Below are 19,453 nucleotides of genomic sequence, written 5' to 3' on the forward strand. Positions count from 1 at the left end.
GTGAGGGTCAGAGGGGCGGGGTCTCTCTGGGGGTGGGCTGAGAGTCACAGGGGCGGGGGGGTCTTTCTGGGGGTGGGCTGAGAGTCAGAGGGGCGGGGGTCTCTCGGGGGGTGGGCTGAGAGTCAGAGGGGCGGGGGTCTCTCTGGGGGTGGGCTGAGAGTCAGGGGGCGGGGGTCTCTCAGGGGGTGGGGTGAGAGTCGGGGGGGGGTCTCTCAGGGGGTGGAGATGCAGTGAGATCATGGGGCACTGGGCTGTCCCTGGGGTCTAGAGAGGTGGTGGGATTCGCTGGGGGTGGGGTCTCTCTGCAGGACACAATGAGTTTTGGGGGTGGGAGCTCCACGCTAGGGGTCCTATCTCCCCAGAAGTGTAGCCCCTGCATCCTCCCCCCGTTCCTGCTTCTCCTATCCCGGTTCCTCCCTGTTGGCCCAGCTCCAGGCAGTGCCCCTCCCCCCATTTTTCTGTACTACCGGGGCACGGACACACCAAAACCGCTGTTTGCTCCGCTCCCATGCACAGCTCTCCTACCCGCCTGTGGGCGGCAGGGCGTGTCCAGCAGCAGCCAGGACAATCGGGCTATGCCATGGTCCTCAGCAAATGCAGCATCCCAATTTTCCCTCAGTCTCAAACTCCCTGCGCCACCCCTCTCCTGCCCCCCACCTCAGTGTTAGGGGTCTGCTCCAGACCCTCCCCTCCTGTGCGGCTGCAAAGGTGTGACTATTCCCAGAGAGGTGGCCATTGCCTGGACTTGTGTCATTCTGGGAGGCAGAGTGGCCCAGAGATGCCATTAACCCTGGTCATTATTCTACAGTGAGGGGCCGCAGGACCAAAGGGGAACCCATGGGAGGGGGCGCCCTGGGGACCCAGCAAGGATATGCTAGAACAGTGTTTCTCAATCAGTGGTATGAGTACCCTTGGGGGTACTCGAGAGAAGTCTGGGGGAGGGGCGCGGTACATCAACACAGCTGAAATTTTAAGAAAACTGAATTTGTGTTTTAAATTTGACAGCGCTTTATTATTTTTGTACTTTTTACACCCAAAAATGTTATAAAGGGGTAATTTATAAAAAAAAAAGGTTGAGAAACACTGCGCTAGAAGACCTGGTCCCAGTGGCCAGCCTTGGAGCCCATCCAAGCGGCATGACTCGCTCCCAGTGAGGTTAACCTAAGGGAAGCGGGACAAGCCACACCACGTGAGACTGAGGGTTTTGATTGCCAAAGAGCAGACTTGGGGAAATGAAGGTGCCTGAAATCCGCTGGGCTGACGTGCTCAGGCAGTGAAATGCAGAGGATGCTTGGGACTCCTGTATCGCCTCTTCCCCCATCCTATCTTCCTTCCTCGTGGCCCCCTGCCCCATCCTCTCCCCTATGCCACCCCTCTTCCCCCGAGCTCCATCCCCTCCCTGGCCCTGCCCCACCATGGGCATTCACAACTGTACAGAAAGCAGGGCGGCTCCCACAAAAGAGATGGGGGGAGGGCGAGACCTGCAAATACTATAATATCAATAGTGTTCATCACCAGGCCTGATGGTGGGGGCGGCAAACTGCCCCAGGGCCCGGTGATTTAAAAGGGCCCAAGGTGACTGGCCGCTGCTGCCACATTGCTGCTGGAGCAGTGAGTGGTACAATCCAGGCAGCACTTAGGGCTGCCAGGGAAGGGGGGGGGGGCACCATGTGGCACACTCCGGGCAGTGCTAGGAGGGGGAAGCGCTGTGGTCCAGACAGAGCTGAGGGCTGGCTGCTCTTGCCCCACCCCTTCCACCTGAGGTCCCACCCCTTGCAGGAGTGCAGAGCCACTCCCCGCCTTGTCCAGGGGCCCAGCTAAGCTGTCGACTCCCCTGTTCATCAGCATACAATATTGACAGGATTCCACTGGGGATGTTAATGGGTAACCAGTTAAATGGTTAATCAGTACCTGGGAGTAGCCCCAGGGACTGGGGGGGGAGGGGGGACCATGCTTGTTGATGCCTTCAAAGGACACTAGTAGATCAGTTCAGAAGATTCAGAAAAGAGCAACAAAAATGATGAGGAGTTTGGAACGAGTGCCATACAAAAAGAGATTGAAAAAAGACTGGGACTTTTCATCTCAGAAAAGAGGAGACTAGGGGGGGAATATGATAAAATCATGACTGGTATGGAAAAAGTGAATAAGGAAAACTTATTTACTTGTTCCCATAATATAAGAACTAGGGATCACCAAATGAAATTAATAGGCAGCAGATTTAAAACAAACAAAGGAAGTATTTCTTCACTGAGCATACAGTCAACCTGTGGAACTCCTTGCTAGAGGATGTTGTGAAGACCAGGACTTTAACAGGGTCCAAAAAGAGCTAGGTAAATTCATGGAGGTTAAGTCCATCAATGGCTATCAGCCAGGATGGGTAGGAATGGAGTCCCTAGCCTTTCTTTGTCTGGAAATGGATGACAGGAGAGGGATCGCATGAGGATTACTTGCTGTGTTCACTCCCTGTGCGGCATCTGGCACTGGCCACTATGGACAGACAGGATACTGGGCTAGATGGACTGTTGGTCTGATCCAGTATGGTCATTCTTATGTTCCTTTACAGAAACCATGTTGGTTTTTCCCCAACAAATTATGTTCATCTATTTGTCCAACAATTCTATTCTTTACTATAGTTTCAACTCATTTGCCCAGTCCTGACATTAGACTTACCAATCTGTAATTGCCAGGATCACCTCTGGAGCCCTTTTGAAAGATATGCGTCAATTTCGCTATCTTCCAGCCATTTGGTACAGAAACGGTTTTAAAGGATAAGTTACAATCCACAGTTGTTAGTTCTGCAATTTCACATTTGAGTTGTTTCAGAACTCTTGGGGGAATGGCATCTGGTCCTGGTCATTTGTTACGGTTAAGTGTATCAATTTGTCCCAAAACCACCTCTAATGACACCTCAATCTAGGGGCAATTCCTCAGATTTGTCACCTAAAATAATGACTCAGGTTTGGGAATTATATAAAAGGTGGGCTAAGAGAGACATTTTTAGAAAAGCTTTAAATACAAGGGTAGGTGAAGAAAAGAGCAGTTAGAGTTATTTTGAAATTAAGAGAAAGCATGGCTGAAAAAAGGGAATTTAAAAATATTTTATAAAGTGGAGAATGTTTAGTGAGCACATGGTCAAAAACTTGAGCGAAAAGGCTTATTATATAAACGTAGACTAAGAGAAACATTTAGAAAAGCTTTAACTACTAAATATAAGGGCAGATAAAGGAAAGAGATCTTTTAAAATATGGAGAAAGAGCACATGGAAGAAAAAAGGCCAGGAAAGAGAGGGGAAGATAGCTCTTTGCAAATGGCTATGATCGCAGCTCGGGGCTGAGGGAGGAATAGATCTAAGTATAGAAAAGCAGCCAGGGAGGAAGAATGGCAACAAGCGTTAGCTTACCTCCAGCTGTCCCTGAGGAAAGACAGAGCTCTCAGGACTCACAACCCCTCCGCATAATTCTGCCGGTCTCTGGGCCGGACCAATCCGAAGCCGTTCTACAGCTGCACCACAGAATGCATTTTCCTGAGCCAATCTTCTAGTCCTAAAATTTATAAAAAGTCATCTGCCTCTACTTCCCTCACCCCTCCCTTTAACTGTCCTATTCTTATCTTTAAAAAAAAGACACTCCCTCTCCCCCCCCCTGCCCTGATCCTTCCTGCCTGTTAGAACTTTTACATCTGTGTTTCAATTTAAAAATAGTCAGCACAAACATCCCAAGGCTAAAAGCCGAGTAACAAATTGTTTATAAAAGCTTTTCCTCCTGATTTCTGAGAGAGGATGATTTGAAGCAGCAGGCGCTTACAGCAAGGTTGCTGATAATACGCTGTGAGCCAGCAGATTAGAAAGGCAGCGGCTGCTTCTTTTCTCTCTTTTTAGCAAACACAAATGAAAGTGATATTATATTCTGCATAGGAATAAACACTTCCAAAGACATTAGCCATTTTGCCACAATTTATCAAGGGCTGTGGAGGATTTTCAAGATGGGGTGTTTTGGTAAAGATCTGCTCTAGGAATCTCTCCTTCCCGCCTCCCTCGCCCTGGTCCTTTCTATATTTCTCCCACCCTCTATGAACAACCCTTCTCAGTCACTCTAAGCACATATTTCCCTCTCCCACAAATCCTCTGTTATCCTTGTGGGGCCAGGGTTCCAGAGAAGCCAACAGAGGTTACATCAGTGTTTCTCAACCTTTTTTTTTTAATATATAAAGTACCCCTTTAAAAAAAATTATAAGTACCCCCAGTACCTACAGTTTTCAGACACACAACATTTTCTTCTACCGTTGAAACACATTTGTTTAAACAACTTAATTGGAGCCGGGTGGGCGATGACATTTTTGGGTGTAAAAAGTACAAAAATAATCAAACGCAGTAAAACTTAAAACAAAAATTCAGTTTTCTCCACATTTCAGTTGTGCTGATGACCCCCCCACCCGACTTCTCTTGAGTACCCCACTGGTTGAGAAACACTGGGTTAGGTGGCTCTTCTAACATTAAGCACAAAACAGCCTCTATCATGCCTTACTGATTACCCACTAGCCAAAACACACCTCCCCTTAAAACAACCCAGCCTCAGGCCTCCACCCAGACCCCAAGTCAAATAAAGTTCTACCAGTCCCAAAGGATGGGACACATCACCTCCCAAGTCAATGAATATTTCAGATCTGACCGCAAATACACACCTCTAGCCAATTCTCGTTAACTAAACTAAACTCTATTCAAAAGAATCGAGAGCATTGGTTAAAAGATCAATAGAATTTACGGGCTTGAGTGCAGTTCTGAGATCAGTATCATGACAGAGATGGTGAGCTGTGTGGTTGCAAAGAATTTAGTCCAAAAATTATAGTCCAGCATCCAACATCTTCTTCAGAGTGTTCCACCGTAGGCCTGGGATCTCAACCCGTATGGTTTAGACTTCCCTTGCATGAAACCTTAAGCTGATCTGAGATAAAGGATTAGGACCCTAAGGGTGAGTGGTGAGATGGGCGGGGGGGGGGGGGGGGAAAGAAGGTCCTCTTTAGCCACTTACATACCTCTTGTTGTTAACAAACTAACCTAGCTGCAAGTATACTATTTCGCTTTTGACAAACCCCGTAACCAATGTTCCCTCATCTTTTCCATCCATGTGTGGATTTCTTCAATCTATGTGCGGAATAATTTTATGTGCACCAAGGTATGTGCGAATGTGCACCATGAGTAGAAACACAAAACCTAGCTGTGGGCATTCTGCTAATCAACTGACCGGCATTCTAGCATCCAACTGACCATACAGTCCTGGGTAAACAATATGCTTTTGATGTAACCTTCTGTTTTCCAACCACCACCAGTAATTAGTTACACAAATTAACATAGGGCAATTTAGCCACTAGGCAGTCTGTCCCAAACTTCAAAGAGACATAGACAACAATTTATTTATTGATTTCATCCAAGATTCATCTAAACGTTACTATTCCCTATCACAGTAGCTATAATGAAAGACAGGAACTGTCTGTTTATATGGAGCACATCTATAAGTAAACACAATCTGAATTATCTCTAACATAGGCTAGAGCTTTGAAAGTCAGACCTAACTAGCAATGTATGGCCCTAATCACCAGTTCCATATTTTTCTAACAGGTCTCCACAGCTTGACTGTGGGTCAGTTAGTCTGTTGAATGCTTAAACCTTTCTGCCGTGTATCCTATTTAGTACAAGATTTGTTACAATTGTATAACAGTAGTAGCAACAATAGTTTTTAGGGACACATTTTAATCAGATAACGTAAAACCCCCAATGTGAGAAGGGAGTAATCTGAGCTCCCAAATACCCCCAAAGGACCTCCCAATTTTGATATGAGCGGTGTTTACAAGGAATCCTTTCTAAGGCCAAATTATTGGTATGTGCTCTGGCCCAGGTTGACAATATGAGCCATACTTTGTGAAATACTTTAAGTGATTTCAGGCTTTGGTCTGTGTATCAACATTGACATTAATATTCTGTACAGAGCACTTATTCCAACTTTGAGCCATGAAGCCTGCGAGGCATTGTACTTCATTTTCCCTGTTTTGCACAGCAGGTTTTGTTTGTAATGGGTTTTCTGTGGTGGAAAGGGTTAGGATTGTATAAGTATAAGCTGTGAAACCTCAACATCATCAGGCTTTTAAATACAAAGTGTGTTCTTACTGAACCAAACAGCATAATCTATTGCATTTCATAACAAGTAGTGCCGTGGCACCTGAGAGACTAACAAATGTATCTATTCGTTACAATATTTGATAGTATATATCGTGAGCTTTAGTGGGCAAAACCCACTTCTTTAGATAAGATGCCTCAAGATCATCTTATCTAAGGAAGAGAGTTTTGCTCATGATACACTATATATATATTTGTTTGTTAGTTTCTAAAGTGCCACAGAACTACTCATTTTCAAAGTTACAGACTAACACGGCAACCCTTCGGAGACTTATTTCATTTCATGCCTTGTCTACACTTACCAAGAAAATGACACTGCAGAGATTGATCTCTTGGAGGTTGATTTAGTGGGTCTAGCAAAGGTGCACTAAATTGACCACTGAGCATATTCCCATCAACTCCGGTACTCCACCAGATTGCAAGGAGTAAGGGAAGTCTACAGGGGAGTCTCTCCGGTCAACTCCATGGGATAGTGTGGTAAGTTGAACTAAGTATGTCAACTCCAGCTATGCTATTCATGTAGCTGGAGGTGCATACCTTAGTTCAACTCTGCCCCCTAGTGTAGACCTGGCCTTCATGTGCCACGCTTAACGTGTTCAAGGCGTTTTCCAAAAGCCCACGTACATCAGTGGTCTCCAATCTTTTTCAATTTAAGTGCAATGTAAGATCTACCTCAAACCCAAGTACCCTTGCCCCATTTCCTTCCCACCTCTTTGTTGAGGCCCTGACCCTGCTCCACCCCTTGTCAGAGGCTCATGCCATCCTCACTCACTGACACCAGAATGGAGCAGGGGGTTGGGGTGCAGGTTCTGGTCTTGGGCCAAGGAGTTCTGCGTATGGGAGAGGCTCTGGGCTTAGGCCAGGGTGGCGGATGGGGGCCCAGGAGGGGTTTCAGGGTGCAAGCTCTGGGAAGGAGTTTGGCTGCAGGGGGGACTCATGTCTGAGGCAGGAGGTTGGGTGCGGGAGGAGGCTCAGGGCTGGGACAGGGGTTCAGGAAGCAGGCTCTGGCTGGGCACCGTTTAACTGAGACAGCTTCCGGGTGTTAGGGCAGTAGTAAGCCTTGGCCCTACACCCCTCCTGAAAGCAGCTGGCGTGTACAGCAGTGCCTCCATGGTGCCATATACTGCCCCTCATCTACCGGCACTGATCCCACAGCTTCTACTGCCCATGGTTCCCCGTTATTGATCAATGGGAGCAGCAGGAGCGGTGTCTGCAGGCAAGGACAGCATGTGGAGACCCCTGCTCTGCCTCTCTCAGGGGCTGGAGGAACGTGCCAGCCACTTGTAGGAGCCACAACAAGTTCCGCATTTTAGAACTCACTTCTCAAATACTTACATTTAAGCGCAAGAGAGAAATGAAAATTACAAAATGTACAGATCAGTCAAAAACCAAAAATAACACTGTGCAGGCGGTAAAAGAAGTAAAACAACCCCCCACATGTGGGCTGAGTTGGGAGATGAGAGGATAGGTCAATGTGTGTACGTGTTTGTCACAATGACAGAGACACACACACACAGTGTGTGAGAGTGACACAGATTTGCATTGCCAGGCTCCCTCCATCCCCATCTCCCTGTGTGGAGACAGGGTACAGGAGTGGGGGGAGGAGGGACACCCTGACATCAGCACCCCCCATTCCCACTCCCACACCAAGCAGAAGGCTTCAAGGGGGGCAGCTCTAAGGCAGAGGGCAGACAGTGGGGGGGGGGGGGGGGAGAAGGGCAACTGAAGTGTCAGCACTTGACAGCTTCCTAGCCAAACCAGTAAGGATCACCGGTCAGAGGCTCCAAGATCTACCAGCACATCCCGATCGACTGGTTGGTGACCACTGATGTACATTATTACAGTTTTTGGTATCATCAATTCTATCACAAGTGTACAGCCACAATCATTTTTGTTACACTGAGCCCTTTCTTATATCAATTTGTTCAAATACAAAAATTCAAAAGGGGGTATCTTTTCTGTACCTCAGGGTTTTCCTAGACATAGGCGTTTAGTTAAACCCCATCCTTGGGGTTTTGCTATTTTAGAGATGAGTGAGGCAAATCTGTAAGGGCACTTTGCTTTTCAAGGGTCAACTTGCCTTCCTTCTTTCCCTTTCTCAGAAGGTTGAAATCTGAGACTTCTGGGATAGCCAGTCAGACAACAGATTAGGGTATGTTCATATTACCAGCTTTTATGGGCAACTCTGACCCTGGCTTCCTTGTCAGTTCGGTAGCTTGCATGGACACCATGCCTTAAGGAGACAAAACCAATTCCCATCACGGTTGAGCTACAGTTCTCCTGCTTCCCAACCATCAATTTCTGCATTCACAAGACATTAGATGCATCAGAGTTTACTAGGAAACCATCTGACAAATCCAAAGCGTCTACAGGTTCGTTCACAAGGCTGCTCTGTTATGTAAAGCCAAGAATCCAGAAAACAACAGGTGACCCAGAGGCAGATGGAGTAGACAGATGGAGTAGACATTGCTGCAAATACTCGTTCCATCTTGGACCCAAAAAACCCTGCCTTAGTGGGCAACAAATTAACCACAGGTACACTCTTTTATCCAAGTTACTATGTAAACACACTTATCTATTACAATTCCCTTTAGCCGCTTATATAGTAATATGAACATCTATATAATAAACATAATAACCACGTGATGAATAGGGATGTTAAATTTCAATTAATCAGCTAATCGAGTAGTTAATGGAATTTCCATCGACTACTCGATTAGTCTATAAGAGAGGCTCTCACTATCCCGCTGCACCTCTCCCCCTCACTGCCTCTTTCTCAGAGAGGCAACAGAGGGGCGGGGGAAGCGACTAGTTGCTTACATTCCTAGTGATGAATATCCTCATATCCACCCCTATTTAGTGTTTACAGCACTTTTAGCTGAAGCATCCAGGTCTCACAACATAAAGCCCCTTAACCAGCAACTTAGAAAGAGTCACGATGACCCTGAATACATTTCGTGTTTTGGAGGGGGGGGGGGAGATAACACTGGTTTTACATACAGAGTACTCATTAGCAAGTTACAGTTCCTTGTACAAATGCACACAGGAAGGGAAAGGGCAGCAAACTTGATCCGTCAAGCAGAAGAAATAGCGCTGTCTTTGCTGTTCTTCCCTATACCATGGTAATGCTTACCAACGTTGTTACTTAACCCTTACACACCCCAACACTGTTTCCTTCCGATACCAGTTAACGAAGCCTCCTCTAAGCTGTCCACTCTGGATTTTTCCAAAGCAAAGTCAGGGGGCTCGTTTTCACTTGGAAAGCTTTGGCCAACGGGCACCACCACACTATTCACAGTAGAAAAAACTATGGACAATGGCCTATTCAGTTCCTGGAAGCAATGCCCTGTTACGTTCATTCAGCACAGCTATTGACTTCTCACCGACTAGAGAGTGACTTCACTCAGGCTGTCTACACTTGCGGAATGTTCGCATTGTCAGTTTCACCAGTGATCGGGAGCCAGGAAGAGAAAAGCGCTCGTTTGTGCACTCACGGAAGGTTATAGATCTTAGAGAGCGTTTACATTTGCAGCACTTACACTGCTGAGAGCGCCACCCTGAGGACAGCTCTCCCACACAGTGAAGCTATGGTGGACAGGGAGGGAGGGAGATTGTCGCACATCCTGTCCCTACACAGACCCCTCTTCGCAAATGCTGCTCAGCTACAGGAACTCAGCATTGCTGCAAACGGACACTGTCACCTGTCCAGATACGTGAGCACTTACCGAAAACAGGAAGGGGAGTTTTCAACTTCCTGGGGCTTTACAGTGGGAAGGGCAACCATCTTGCCTGGCATCAAAGCAGACAAGGTGCTGGCTAGAGTGGTCGCCGAGGCACTGTGGGATATCCCACAGAGGCTAACAGCTCTGTGAGTGGAAAGAACGTGTCGTCCCCTGCCCATCACAGCAAAATGACTTGCACATCATGGCAAAAGCATCATCCATCAGAGCTGTACGGCTCTCAAGCAGGCTGTTTTCTTTCTGCAGTGAAACTTCTGAGTTTCACCAGGAAAAGTCATTGACAAGTGTAGACCCTCCCCTGGGTTTTGTGGGAAATAAAGGGACTATTTCCCCCGCTTTAAATGGCAAGTGCGGACAGGCCCTAAGAAAATCCCGTCTTTCTGCAATACCATGAAGTGCAAGAGAGTCTCTTTGAGCTTTAGCGAGATCCAATCTTGGTACAACAGAGAAAGTTACAAACTCCTTCTGAGTTTCACTCAAATCCAGAACTAGCTCTGGGACATTAAGAGGCTTTTCACACAACTTCCTTTTGGGTAAGCCGCCGGACTCAACACACACAAAGTTCCCATGCGATCAGCGGGTAATTCAGTTAAATCACCTTGTGCCTGTTTATGATAGTAACCTGATTGGCCAAGGCTGTCATATTTTTACCCAACAACACACTAGCAACAGGCGAAACAGAATTGGCTGGCCCCTAGGAGCTATTTATGTCATCAACTGGATGCAAACAATACAAACTGCTGATACAAACTTATACATGCTTCCTGCTTGCGCAGATGCTGTGTCCAGAATCAACTCTGAGACAACGGATACATTTTCCAACCATCACAGGTTGGCAGACCTCTGTCGGCTTTAGAGACAGAGAAAAGCAGGAGAAATGTTCTCCTTTATTAGCCACTATAATATTTTCCACATGTAAAGAGTTTGAGATATCATATTCCTGACCAATGAATTCTCCGTGTCCAGATTCACTTCTGAGACATTAGACATTCAGAACCCTCATTCACATATACACTGCTTTTCTACACAAAGAGCTATTTTCTTCAAACATTTACTCCTGGGGGCTTTCTGTGCCAAAAATGTCAAAATTCTGCAAAAGTCTGCCTATTTTGTCAAAATAATGCAATATAACAATACCAGTTTCAATTGTTTTAGTAATTTATTTAAACTACAATAGAAAAGAAAGTAATGATAACTATTCGGCATTTTCTAAACACATGAAAGATAAGTTACAAACACTTGGTAACGAATACTTTGCATTCCAGTCATAATTCTGGGTTTTCATTTAAATTACATTACAAAACACTAAAACAGTAATAACAAAAGGAGGGTGTCATTTTAAATTTTTCAGACTTTCACTCATGAAAGCCATACAGTTTTGCAAATCATTGCCCTGCATTTCAATTACTGGACAGCAAGCAAAGAGCCTTCCCGTTTTTCTCAGTGAGAGATTTCCTTCTCTTAGAAAGGATCAAATTACAGTAGACTTCCAATAATCTGGCACCTTTGGGACCAAGGTGATGCCAGATTATCGGATATACTGGACTAACGGGAGGTACTATAAGGGGGCACACTCCCAACCCAATCCACCTTCCCTTCCCTCCCCTCCCCTTTGCCAGAGCCAAACTCCTCCACTCCCTGCTGTAACCCAGTCCCCCTTCTCCTCTAACCTTATGTCCGAATACCAAGGCAGCTTCCTTTGCTCAGCGGTCGGCTGCTAGCAAACGCAGGCTGGATGCTGTGTGCCCTGGGGACTGTGAATGGAACGGCACGTGCCAGGAGCACGGATGCGTCTCACTGCAGCCCAGCCGTGAGAGCGGCTGACCGGAGCACTTCTGGGTTCCAGTTGCTGCTGGACTATTGGGAGTGCCGGACAACTGGACGCCGGACCATTGCAGTTTTACTGTATACAGTAAAAAACTTCTTTCTGCTTCTGTAAACTTTAAGACAGCACTTACTCAAGTCAAGACCAACTTGGCAATATTTGTCATTCTCTCTATCACTGAAAGCCAAAACCTTTGCGGTAGGTCTACACTGCAACATTATTTCGAAATAAGCAGAGTTATTCTGAAATAACTGAGTCCACATCTACACAGCAGGCAGTTATTTCAAAATAGCGGCAAAATACTGTCAAGCTGGAGGACTTCTTGCTCTGATTCCTGTAACCCTCATTGTATGAGTAGGGGGAGTCGGAGGAAGAGTGCTCTATTTCAGGAATAAGTGCTGTGTAGACACTCTGTATTTCAAAATAAGCTACGTAATTGACATAGCTCAATTTGCGTAGCTTATTTCGAGTTAACCCCGGCTGTGTAGACGCACCCTCGGAGGCCTACCAAAAAAAATCTTTTCCCTGTACAATTTTAGCTCTTGTTTACGTACCTCAGAAAAACCAGATATTTCTTGAAAGCATTCACAGTCTTTCAGCATCATGAGGATCAAATAACCTACAAGCCTTCCGAAAATTTAGATCTGGTTGTCCAAAGAACAAATATTTGCCAAGTTTTTCAGTTGCTTCAGGAATAGCTCTATGAAGAGATCTAAAGAATAGCTCCCCTCATGCAAAAGAACACATTCCCCTTTGCCCTTTGGTCTCTTCTTTGGGACTAGGGATGTAATAGTGTAACTGTGTAAACAGTTAGCTCAGGGATGGGGAACCTTTTTAGGATCCGGGGCCACTGACTCACAGAAGAATCAGCAGGGAAAAGTTGGCATAGAAAAATGCAGGCCAAATGAATCCTCCCAGGAGTAAAACATTTGGCAAAACCCTTCCTTGGCAAAGCATTGCCCCTAACAGACATAGGCTTAGGATTATCCCTTTCCTGTGACTGATTCCACACATCATATGGGCTGCACAAAGCTTTGAAATCATTCCCCATGAAAAAATCTGAAGGAACTGAACTTTTCGCTCACCCCATTGTGAGGTCATCAAATCGCTTCCACTTCAGGTGGATTTTAGCTAAAGGCACTCGGACAAAATATCCAGACCAGGCCACCAGAGTTACACTTTCACCTGGTAAGTCATCTCCCCCCCCCCCCCCCCCCCCGAGACTTGCCTTCATCCAAACAGTACCTGCTGAAGCATCCCTGCAATCTATGCCCCTTATTCCATTCCCTTCGGCACTGCTACTAAACTCTGTAATTACTGTTCCCCTCCATGGCTTTCATGTGAGTTTTAAGGCCGCGTTCTTCAGAGACAGCAGTGGCAGCGTTAGACTCTGTTTGGTTTGCCTGAGTGCTTGGAATAACTGAGTTTGCTGGGGTTTTTTTGGTTTTTTTTTATAACATGTGTCCAAGTGCACCACACAAATTACATCCCACACGAGCACCTCCAACAGAAGTCCCATGTTTAAATCCTTTTCTTCTTTTAGGCTGGGGAAGAGTAACTATTCTTACCCAAGGGCTTATATCTTTCAGGACTCCGATTCCGCACAAACTCATCTGCAACGTCAGTAGCATACAAAATAGAAGTGGGCTTTTTTAATCCCAGGGAGCAGTACAGATCTCATCTGGTACCAAATTTAACACCTGTTCAAGTGTAGTTAATTACATTAATTGTTCAAAATTACCCCAAGATTTTACACCAGTAGTCCACTTCCTGACAAAAAAAAGCAAATATGATTCTGGGACGCATTAACAGGAGTGTTGTGAGCAAGACTCAAGCAGTCGTCATTCTGCTCTACTCTGTGCTGATTAGGCCTCAGTTGGAGTATTGTGTCCAGTTCTGGGCACCGCATTTCAAGAAAGATGTGGAGAAATTGGAGACGGTCCAGAGAAAAGCAAGAAAAATGATGAAAGGTCTAGAAAACAGGAGCTATGAGGCAAGTCTGAAAGAACTGAGTTTGTTCAGTTTAGAAAAGAGAAGACAGAGAGGACATGGTAGCAGTTTTTAAGTATCTAAAAAGGTGTTGCAAGGAGAAGGGAGAAAAATTGTTCTCCTTGGCCTCTGAGGACAGGACAAGAAGCAATGGGCTTAAACTGCAGCAAGGGAGGTTTAGGTTGGACATTAGGAAAAACTTTCTGTCAGGGTGGCTAAACACTGGAATAAATTGCCTAGGGAGGTTGTGGAATCTCCATTATTGGAGATACTTAAGAGCAGGTTATATACACATCTATCAGGGATTATCTAGATCAGTGGTTCCCAAACTTTTTTTATATCGCAGACCGGCAAACCCATTCACAAACTTTTGGCAGACTGGAAACAGTCTATTTCCATATTTATTATGCAAATAATAAATATGCAAATTCGCAAATACAATGTTTCCAGTCTGCCAAAAGCCCCAGCCCCCAGAGCTCTCCAAGTGTCAGCCCCCCACCTCTTAGAGCCCCCAGCCCCAAAACCTGCTCACTTAGCCCTGCACTGCTTCCCAGCCGTCAGCCGAGCGCTGCTGTCCAGGTCTCGGCTGCTCTAAGGCTGCGCGCAGCAAATCGTGCTTTCGTGTCAGGGAGGAGCGCCCACCCCTGCCTGGCTCTGGTTGGCTGAGAGCCGGGGTAGGACATGTCTCTTTCAACAGCCATGACGGAGGGGAGGCACTGGGCGGTGTGCTCCAGCCCCCAGAATTGCCATGGCCTGGCAGCCAGCAGTTCACAGCCCAGCACCGGGCCTCGGACTGGTGGTTAGAAACTGCCGATCTAGATGGTGATTAGTCCTGCCAGGAGGGCAGGGGACTGGACTGGATGGCCTCTCAAGGTCCCTTCCAGTTCTAACATTCTGTGATGCTACATAAATACCATTCAACATTTTAAAATTTCTAAATGTTCCCATGTACATTTCAGAGGAGACCTTGAAGCATTTTAATACAATATCTTTATATTTTACACCATTCCAAGCTTCATCCATATCCATTTCATTAAACGCTCCCCTGGTTTTCCCAGTCAAACTGGGACATACACTGTTCCTCTGGGACATGGTGAATTTCACACAGATGCTGAAAAAGCAGACGGAAATTCCTTTTTGTCTTCAGTATCTTTGTAAGCAGGGCAAATCCATGGATTCTCTGCTGGCAGTGATTTTCTCTATTCTTCCAACATTTGAAGCTGGATTCTGGTTGCATCTATTGCTCAAAAATGCTTCCGGAATCTTTTTCGTTCCTCTCTATTGTTACAGACGTTTGCCGACAAGTATTTTGAAATAAATCACCAAAATAATTGCAGCGATCGCGAGTACACTGCTGTTCTTACGCCAGATTTTAAAATACTTCGTCAGACCATTTTTAAGTGCAGAATTCCTCCAGGAGTAATGCCTCCCTCTCCCTCCGAGCGCATCCGGAGCACCCCATCCCCACTTCCCCTACTCCCTCCCACAGCTTGAATGCTGCGAATCAGCTGGGATAGGATAGCGTAAATGTTTCTTTATTATTCAGAGTCGATGACAGTTCTGTTAAAATATGAATGGCTGAAGCATTTCTCCTTGTTTCGAAATATTTAGCATGCCACGTATGAACGTGTTTGATCTTATTCTCGGGGTCATGGTAAGCGCACATGACTGATTTCAATCTTGCAGTCCACTGAGATGAAGGAGACCCACTCATGCATCCCACACACAAGCCAGCCCACTGCTACCTTAGAACATTTTGGTTGGTTCACTTGAAAGATTTACACTTCACACTTCACACTAGCTGTCTGAAGCCATCAGCTTCTTTAAGGGCAAAGAAACACCCGGTTGGACAGACCTTTGTTACACAGTTAATATTTTTCCTCTTTCGAACAGACAGCCTGGGCAACTCCTAACTGCCTGCTCTTCCACACCCTGCTCAGTAGAGTCTCCTTCCCTGCCCCACAGTCTCTCCTGGGTATCACGGAGACAGAAACAAATTAATGGAGACTGCCTATCTCCTAGAACTGGAAGGGACCTTGAAGGTCATTGAGTCCAGTCCCCTGCCTCCACAGCAAGACCAAGTACCATCCCTGACAAACTTTTGCCCCAAATCCCTAAGTGGCCTCCACAAGGATTGAACTCACAACCCTGGATTTAGCAGGCCAATGCTCAAACCACTGAGCTATCCCTCCCCCCAAGCAGCTCCTGACCTGCATCTGCGGGTGCTGTGCCGGGCCCCCCGGCCGCCAGAAGCCCCTCAGGCCCTGGCAGTGGCAGAGAGGCGTTGGTGTGGATGCCCTGGTGCCGGGTGAGGCTGGCCAACTGCAAAAAGAGCTTGCCACACTCGGCACAGCGGTACGGCTGCTCCCTGCTGTGCATGTGCTGGTGTCTCCCGAGGTGCGAGCTCCGTGCAAAGCTCTTGCCGCAGTCCATGCACTGGAAGGGCCGTTCCCCGGTGTGCGTGCGCTGGTGCCTGCTCAGCGCGCTGGCCCTGCTGAAGCTCTTGCCGCAGTCGTGACAGCTGTACGGCCACTCCTCCGTGTGCACGCGCTGGTGCGTTCTCAGGCCGGAGAGGTACGCGAAGCCTTTGCCGCAGGCGGCGCAGCGGTAGGGCCACACCCCCGTGTGCGTGTGCTGGTGCTCGCTCAGGTGGGACCGTTGCGCAAAGCCCCTGCCGCAGTCGGTGCAGCGGTAGGGCCGCTCCCCGGTGTGCGTGCGCTGGTGCGTTCGCAGGTTGGAGCTCTGCGTGAAGCCCCTGCCGCAGGCGGTGCAGCGGTAGGGCTGCTCCCCGGCGTGCACGCGCTGGTGCGTTCTCAGGCCGGAGAGGTACGTGAAGCCCTTGCCGCAGGCGGCGCAGCGGTAGGGCCACTCCCCCGTGTGCGTGCGCTGGTGCTCGTTCAGGTGGGACTGCTGCGCGAAGCCCCTGCCGCAGGAGGCGCAGCGGTAGGGCCGCTCCCCGGTGTGCGTGCGCTGGTGCCGCCTCAGCTTGGAGCTCTGTCTAAAGCCCCTGCCGCAGTCGGCGCACTGGTAGGGCTGCTCCTCAGCGTGCGTTTGCCAGTGCTGGGTCAGGGCGGCCGGGTCACTGAAGCTCTTGCCACAGTCAAGGCAGTGATGGTGATACTGCCCCATGGGGAGCCTTGGGTGTGTAGCCAGCTCCGGGCTCTGGCTGAGTTTACCCTGGGGACGGACTGTGTCCTGTGCAGGGCTCTGGAATGTGGGACCCTGCTTTCCTGCCACGCTCTCCCCACAGTCCGACGGTGTCCTTGTTCCTCCTGGGACTCCAGGCCCTGCTGGAGAGAGCAGAGGGAACCCCGGTGAGCTCATGGTTAGGGCTGCAGGTTCATCAAGGAAGGGAAAACATCTCTGATGGATCCATTTCCCCATAACTGGTGTTTGGATGGGCCCTTCACCCTGCCAGGCAACTCCTCACCCACAGGGCTAGACCCACCGTCTCGCACTGGGCAATGACACCTGGCCTGTGGTTAAAGTGCCACTCACATTTGTCCCAGCCCCCCGCCATGACAGTGGGGGAAGAGGGCCAAACTTCACCAAATGGCACTGTCCCCCACCTGCCCTGTAACCTCCTTCCCCCAGGCTGGGATTAGGGTTGCAGAGCTGCAGGGAGCGTGCATCTTTGGGCGGCATGTGCCCCGTGGGCCGGGCGAGGAAGAGGGCTGGTTCTATTAAAAATCATGGAGCCATCACAGGAAATGTAGCGACCCAGGACTGTAACTGCTCTGCAATTTTTGATACCCAAAGCTGTAGCTAGTCTGTGGCCTGACGCCGGGTGGTTCTACCTAGTGGTGACTGTGCAGCGCCTGTTCCCATGCGCACCGTTTGGATCTTGTTTTATGCTTAAATTGTAGCCTGCTCAGGAAACGTGAAGCACCGGGCACAAGAGGGCCCTGGTGCGGTTTTCAAACTGATTTTCTTCTTATTTCAATCCGAGGGGTTTATTTAGATGGTGCAGGGCTGTCGCTTTTTTCCTTTTTTATAGCATGAGGCCTGTGTTTGAAACCAATATAAGTAACACAGTGCAAACTACATTAATTGGTAATACATCTGGACGTGGTTAAACCAGTATAAAGCAGCTTAGTGCCGATCTACACTATGACCACAGGTTGACCTATGCTAACCTATTTGAGTTACATCAGTCGTGTAACTCAAATCGCCATAGCTTAGATCTGCTCACCGCGGGAGCCACACTGGGCTGGGTCAACAGAGAAACTCTCCCATCTGCATCCTTACTCTATACAAGACGCAATACACTAGCCCCTGCTTGATCTATCATTGCCCATCAATCCAGGTCAGAGCGAAGATGCCCTTGGAATAATATAGCTTAGTCCCGTGGGGGACTGAGTCCTTTCCAAGGAATTCCATCTAATGAAGTCATTCACTCTGGGCCGGAACTAAAATCCGGGAGAGGGTTGGGGTTTCTTTTGGAGAGGGTGGGGTGGGAGAGGGTGGAGGGAATGACACACTCAGGGTGTGAGAGAAGCAACCCCAGAAACACGTTTCTCTCGATTCACATCCCCATCAGCGGTACTGCTGAACTGGAAGGGGTAAGTAGCTGTCACCCAGCAGGCCTCTGAGCTACGAGAGTCGCACATGCCTTGAGGCGGAGAGGGGTCCTCAGCATAGACAATGAAGAGCAAACAGAAGGAGAGGGGATGTGACCAAGGCCATTCCACCATCCTCTCTCTCACACCCAGCCCATGCACCAGGATGCGCCCAGCTCCTGGCTCGCAGGAGAATTCCGTCTGGTCCCCAAATGCATCCTCTCCTGCAGCAGCAACTTGGAACATGGGGCAGCTGCTGAGCTGAAATGCTTCAAGTTTCTAAGACTGTAAGAATAAGGCCTTTTCCTGTAGCTATATTGTACAGTCTGAGGCTTTGCTGCAGACACACAAGGAGAGCAACAGCCATTAGTCAAGAAGCAGAAAGTCACAGCCTCACATTTCATCTACATTACATTAACGAATGGAACACAGGGCTGTTAAGAAGGTGATCTTGTCCTAACAGTACCCACCCTTGTCAGCTAAAGAAACAGATGCATCTGACGAAGTGGGTCTTTGCCCACGAAAGCTTATGCTCCAATAAACCCGTTAGTCTATAAGGTGCCACAGGACTTCTTGTTGTTCTTGCAGATCTTAAGATGGTTAAAGAAAACTTATTTTGAGAGCTTTGCACTTGGCAAGAATCTACTGAACACTCGAGGGTGCGAACTCACATTCCTTGATGGTTTTCTCTTTGTGGTCCCCATCTCTCTATTGTTTCAATAGATCGTCTCTGTCTGGTTCTCTGATTGTTTCTGTCCATCACATATTTAATTGCAAATCAATCCAGGTGGTGGGGCATGACTGGTTAAATAATGGGTTTTTTTTTTACTGTATGTTAGGATTGGTCAAAGAATTATTTTGTCACACTTAAGCAGAATGGAGGGTTGAGGCTCATCTCAGCAAGATTCAAGGTTCATTATAAAAACTGGGCTCCAAAAGGAAGTTCTTTGGGAATCAAATCTGGGACACAGCCCCAAGATCAGAGCTTCCTGCCTGCCCCAGCCAGAGGATCTGCCCCAGCCATTCCTGCCTGCGGCCCAGTAATTCCTGGCGGAGTTAGAGCTGGGCTTTAAGAGACGCCCCATCTCCACTGACACACTCCCAGTGATCAATAATCCACCCTGACCCGACCGGACCTCTCCCAGCGGTTCACTCCCCTTCCATAGCAACA

The 19,453-nt window shown here is 47.9% G+C and overlaps 1 protein-coding gene across 1 annotated transcript in view; it reads right to left on the reverse strand.

Annotated features, from left to right (window-relative positions):
- Window positions 1–19,453, reverse strand: part of LOC106731659 (uncharacterized) — a 44,153-nt gene that overhangs the window by 956 nt on the left and 23,744 nt on the right. Inside the window, exons 8-9 of the mRNA XM_089778844.1 lie at window positions 15,934–17,013; window positions 3,401–3,542 (exon numbers count right to left, since the gene is read on the reverse strand). Coding sequence (XP_089634970.1) covers window positions 3,496–3,542; window positions 15,934–17,013 — 1,127 coding nt within the window. The 3' untranslated portion in view covers window positions 3,401–3,495. The remainder of the gene's footprint in view (window positions 1–3,400; window positions 3,543–15,933; window positions 17,014–19,453) is intronic.

Source organism: Pelodiscus sinensis, chromosome 5 (genome assembly GCF_052426305.1).
Source record: "Pelodiscus sinensis isolate ZL-2025 chromosome 5, ASM5242630v1, whole genome shotgun sequence".
NCBI classification, from domain to species: domain Eukaryota; kingdom Metazoa; phylum Chordata; order Testudines; family Trionychidae; genus Pelodiscus; species Pelodiscus sinensis.